This window comes from Dendrobates tinctorius, unplaced genomic scaffold (assembly GCF_039654945.1).
Source record: "Dendrobates tinctorius isolate UK_male_01 unplaced genomic scaffold, ASM3965494v1 ptg000007l, whole genome shotgun sequence".
Taxonomy (NCBI): domain Eukaryota; kingdom Metazoa; phylum Chordata; class Amphibia; order Anura; family Dendrobatidae; genus Dendrobates; species Dendrobates tinctorius.
Window position 1 is genome coordinate 33,934,032 of NW_027361675.1, and position 5,969 is coordinate 33,940,000.

General features: G+C 37.4%; 1 protein-coding gene across 2 annotated transcripts in view; it reads right to left on the minus strand.

Moving 5' to 3' along the window:
• Positions 1 to 422: 422 nt before the first annotated feature.
• The window catches only part of TBX2 (T-box transcription factor 2), a 23,484-nt gene continuing 17,937 nt past the window's right edge, over positions 423 to 5,969 (minus strand). For both annotated transcript variants that reach the window (XM_073573227.1, XM_073573235.1), the window contains 4 exons: positions 5,013 to 5,089; positions 4,629 to 4,798; positions 2,966 to 3,558; positions 423 to 1,964 (listed from right to left, as the gene is read on the minus strand). In XM_073573227.1, the coding sequence (XP_073429328.1) occupies positions 1,524 to 1,964; positions 2,966 to 3,558; positions 4,629 to 4,798; positions 5,013 to 5,089 (1,281 nt within the window). In that variant the 3' untranslated portion in view covers positions 423 to 1,523. The remainder of the gene's footprint in view (positions 1,965 to 2,965; positions 3,559 to 4,628; positions 4,799 to 5,012; positions 5,090 to 5,969) is intronic.

Here is a 5,969-nt window from a genome sequence, read left to right on the forward strand (position 1 = left end):
TTATTTATTTTTTAAATGGTGCCTTCATCTTTTTGCGATGATAGATAGATAGATAGATAGATAGATAGATAGATAGATAGATAGATAGAATGATTAAGTTTTTTTTCTTTAAAGTCTAAAATGACAAAAATAATTATCATGGGGGTACTCACATCAAGTAAATGTGTGATTAAAAAAATTCATACTTTAGAATAAACTTTATCACACTACATTATGTGGAACGAAATAATCTAAACTGTTGTTTGCTAGGTCTTATGTTTACATCCATAAGTTATACTATGCCTTTTATTTAAACCTAACATACATAGACCATATACATCTTTTTTATTTAATTATTTTGGATGGGGGATAATTATTTTAGCACTAATAATTTAACAATAACACATTTATTTCCCTATCCAAACACACAAACGGACTCAGAATTACTTTAGGCTTTTTATTGAAAGACGTGAAGGTTTAAAAAAAAAATCTGAATAGATCCCCGAGTTACCAGCACGTTTGTAAATCATGACTTAATAAAATGCAATAACACAGTCCGTGATCATTAACTTTTATTGAACTGGAGTGAAAAGAAAAGAAAACCTGAGGTTTATTCCTGCATTTTATGCCTGCTCTGTACATTATTAATTATTATGATTAGTCATAATTACGCTACTGAATTCTGATGGATGGCACATGATTGTCGAACACCAGCAGGCGGGTAGAAATAATAAAACACAGTTAAAAAACCGTATTACACCTCCTTCAATCACAAAGAGCTAGATAAGTTTTCATTTACAATATATATCATGTAAATTGAAAAAAAAAAATAAATGCAATGAATTATTCTCTAAATATTATGTACACACCATGTACAACTCTGAATAAATTAATACCAATTTGCATATTTGGGATTCGTCTAGCTTATTTACATTTTTTCATAAATATCTCTGGTACCCAGGTAGGTATACAACCAGTAATGTACCAGACTGGTAATTTGGTGCAGGATGCAGTCTACCTATCTGCAGGTGGCATCTTCATGTCTTTGTGGTGTCTACCTGATTACTGGCTTCCTGTCTTCACAATCAATGCAGACAGCCTTTCTATCTCATGTCTTGTGTCTCCAATAGTCATATAAAGAAATACCTTCTACCCTCCCTCCCCCCAATCTTCAGAAATTCAAGGAATTTCTTGCTCCCCCCTGTCCATCATCAATTGCATTTAGTCTCTGCATTTTTGGACCATGCCAAATATTGTTTTAGGGGCTTCTTTTCCACAGTAGGACTATTATTTGCGAGTCCTTGAAGTCCCCATAGGTGTACGTTTGTCCCATCATATTGCATGAATAATGCTATATAATTTTACAAGTGGATGTCTTAGAATTCTTCTCAAACCTTCATAAATTGTGGTGGGGTTTCAGTGTGTCTTGTACAAGTCCTCCTCTTTTGATCGCTGACCCTTTCAAATAAATAGCTTTAATGTGCTGTACAAAATCCCAGTGCTTTTCAGCCCTTGTGGCTCAGGTAATTGACCGGGTGTACCAGTCACTTTGGGGTCTCTCTTCCTGGGGAGACCTCTCTCTGACTCTCCAGACCACTGACCAGTCTTTGAATGTTCTGTAACTCGTTTATGGAATCCTTCATAGAACTCTTTGGAGACAAAGAGCTAGAGTGGGATCTCTTATGGACAGGAGTGTCTGGGATAGGGCTAGATTCCCGGCTGCTTCCTGGTTTAGAGCTCTCTGATCCCGGATTGAGACTTGCTGGCAATCCAGTGGTCAGCAAGTTAGTGCTGGGAGGAATGCCCACCGGGATCTGATATGGGCTAAAGCGTAGACGAGGGCGTGTACTACTGAGAAAAGGGTTCCTTGGCATTGTGGTGGCAGCAACGCTTGTGGCTGGCATAGCAGAGGCGGCAGCTGCAGCAGCTGCCATGTAGGTGTAAGGGTATGGGAAGAGACCCCCAAATGTGGGCATTGGAATTCCCTGTAAGAAAAAAAACAGCATTTATTATAGGATTTTGTAATTATTAAAAAATAATAACAATCATCTTCACATCAAATGTGGTCCAAAAATCCATAACATCGGTATCACGTATATTATTATTATTACTAACACACAATATAAACACATTATATATATATTACCAAAAATATATATACAGAGCCTCAGCAGAACAGTAAAACATACCTAGCACAAACCGAACCATCCAGATATGAAGAAAAGGAGTACAACTGTAGGTAGCACACCAATATTATATAAGAAGTGGGGGGGGGGTTTATTGGCCCATTGTGGAGACGTTTTGGTTCCAAAGTGTGAACCTATTTCAAGTCTTTTCCAAGCTAGTTCGTTTCCTGGTTTTATTCCCCTTATTACTCAATGCAATTTTTTTGACATATTGTTATTTGTTTAATTCTTTACAAAATGTATTTTAGTTTTATTATTCGTATTATAATACAATATATTAATATGTGAACCATATCCTTGTGAAACAATTAGTATAGACGTGAAGAGAGAGCTTCTGGTATAGAACAACAAGTATCTGAACGTCTGCAGATTACAATGAAGCGGCTTATGTGAGCAAGAGATTTGTGCCAATAAAAGCCAGCGATAATATCGATTACAGATCGAGTGTCAGAGATTTGTCTGCCTGTGGTTGGGAGACCAGCACAATAGTTTCCTGGGACTTGATGAGAAACTGAATCTAACATGAATGGGTGCACTGGGTCCAGGAAGAAAAGACCTTAAGACACCTGAAAACGGGGATCAGGTTTAGCAAGAAATAAATCAAAAGGTTCCAGAATGATTTTTTGTCAAAGAGTAAGCCTTATTTCTGGGGCAGATGGGGAAAGATGTCACACACAGGTCACATCAGTTACTACAAGAAGGGTGTGAAAGCTGTTAGGTAGAGCCTTTTATGGAGACAAAATTACCATAGCTATAGTAGTGCTTCACAATACCCAAATAGTGAAAAAGGGAATGCTCACCTGAGAGGCCAGCATGTGCTGAGATAGGTGGAAAGGAAAGTTAGTAGCTGCACTTTGTACTGAGGAAAGACTATTCTCCAGGCCGCTTGCCCCAGTCATAGAGGCTAATAAATGTCCCATGCCCATTGCAGAGAAGGCTCCAGGGGCCATCGTGAACTGTCCTGGGTGGATGAACAAGGGTTGTCCAGCATTCAAGGGGTTAAAGAACTGCTGCCCATGGATACCAGACAGGGCCAAGCTCTGCAGGTGACTAGCGCTGAGTTGTGGAGGGCTGTCAGTCTGTACCATGAGGGGTGAAAAGGTCTCTTTACTCAACCCTCCACATTCTGCCTCCACAGCCTTCGAGTCCTCTTTTCTCCTGCTTTCCTGTTTGTCTTTCTCTAAGCTCCGACCACTGAAGATGCTGCTCTCATTGTCCTTTCGGTTTCCAGGAGCCTCGCTCTTCTTTTCTGGAGTGCTCTTCTCCCTAACCCTCTCTTCTCTCCGGGGGCTACTGGGAGCAGAGGGGGCTCCCCCGGGGCTGCTGTGACTTCGGGCGAGCCGTATTTCTCGCCTCTCCAATTCCTGATCGCTGTCTGCTCCGTACTTCTCATCTAGAATGCAAAGGACATATGGCTCAGGACAGATTGCTGATGATAACGTGATAAACCCTTCATTACAGCTTGAGAGAAAGAAGAGGAAAAAGCAAAAGGAGCTTGCTTGTTTGTATGGGTGTGCTAATTTCAGAATGACTATAAATTATGTAAAGAACATTAAAATCATTTTTATTAAAGGACAGATATTCTATAATTTGATTATTTTCACTTACACATAAATGGAAAATAAACAATGAGATTTAAAATGTAACTAACAAAGCTGTAACAATATGCAAATACTGCCTACATTAAAATGGCCAATTCAGAAAGGCAGAAGATGTTATAATAGTATGTATGTAATAGTATAAAAGAAAATGCTATGATTATGCATAATCATATAATGATGTGCATTAAGGTACCATAATATAATACATAATATATGTATTATAACACTTGATGTTAAAGTACACCTGTGATTTGCGCTTAGAGACAGAATGATAAACAATTGGGACAGAGGTCTTTCGGTTTTAGTTAAAAAGACTAGTATAAACATTTTAGTTGCAAAGAATATTAATATGATTAATTTATCAATGACATTTATCCATTTTTCTCTATGTGATCCAGGGTTTATGCATCATGATCTATTATAGTTAAACTGCATTTATAAAAAAAAAAATGCATAATAACATTTTACAGTGGGGTAGAAAGTATAAAGGTTCCATTAAAAGAAACCTCTCTAATATACCATTATTTCCATAAACTACTTTTTTCCTTTTCAAAATTGGTTTATTGGCTATATTTATAAGGAAAATAAAATGCCTTTTCCAAAAAAATACATTTACAGGCCTACGTTATTGTAGTATATTAGGCAGTGCATAAAAAATGGCATCATATGGCAAAAGTAGATGTAGAAAAGGGAATGAACTGGTAGGTATTATCTATTTAAAATCATATATGTTAGTGTAAATATGTGTGAAGACTATACTGGAAATGATATGTGCTATTGATAATAATGCTCAATACTAGTATATAGTCAGTGCGTTGTAGAACAAGTAGACAAAGTCTTTTTTTTATAGTTTCCTAATTACCTCTGTTGTTGTGGCTGAGTCTCAGGGGACTGGGTTCTGTACCCAGAGGTGAGTGCAAGCCATCCCTGCCCGGGGCAGGATCACAAGAAGAGGCGTCAGAGTCTGCCCCATCCCTGTCTGCTTTGCACTGTTCCTCATACATCCGCAGGGAGGGCAACGTCAGCTGTTTTCTTAAATACAAAATAAGGGGAACAAAGAACAATTAGCCCTTCCATATATTACTCCATTGGTGCAATCATTTTAATGTGCCCCAGCGCCATTCAACTGTAGGCCAAGTCTACCTCCAATATTTTGCTGTATCAAGTGCATTTAGTTTGTTGCTAGTATTGAATTCTCTTTTACTTCATGTTAGTACCACCACAATATCATATTAAATTGTGTTACCTCTTCTCTCGTCTTCCATTACCCGTATCTCGAAATCCTTTAGCAAATGGGTTGTTGTCTATTTTGAGTTGTGTAATCTGTGGGATAAAGCGGATGTTAATGCATATATGCAAACAAATAAAAAGTAAGCAAAGTTTAAGTAGAAACAACTTTATATGTATAAAATGAACATATAAAAATAATGAGTAGCAATACAGCACACATCTATACATACTGTACATTAGATAAATAGATATGTGATAGATAGATAGATAGATAGATAGATAGATAGATAGATAGATAGATAGATAGGGTATAGAGTGATAGATATGGGATAGATAGATAGATAGATAGATAGATAATTAGATATAGATATGGGATTAGATACATAGATAGATCGAAACATAGATAGATATGTGATTAGATAGATATGTGATTAGATAGATAGATATGGGATTAGATAGATAGATAGATAGATAGATAGATAGATAGATAGATAGAGGTCGAGCAAAGTTGCACATATTATCTCTTGATGAGTGACAGAGCTCCAATCAGTGTGTGGTGTAGCTACGATGTTTACCTAGGCTGTAGGGTTGACAGGGTTTACCTTCATTTTACATTCCTACAATTTGACAGTAAATAGAAGTTGTGTAGCTTGTAATACCCTCACATGCCCTACCCTACCTAGATTGCAGCAGGTTCCTTTACACACAACCTCCCTGGTTTAACACACCGCAGGCTTTATTAAAAATGATGCTGAGGTTTGCCTTGAATTATTAATAGAGTTTTAATGATAGCAAGTTATTTTTCAGAGCCCCCTGGAGGAAAGATGGCGACTAAACATTGCAGCGCTGGTTAAAAGCTATTCTTATCTCCCACATAAGTCTGACTTATGGTGCAGGCGACATTAGGGCAATAAATAATTCAGGCTTTTGAAATATGTCCCCCTCAGATGCCATCTTTAAAAATGCATGGCTG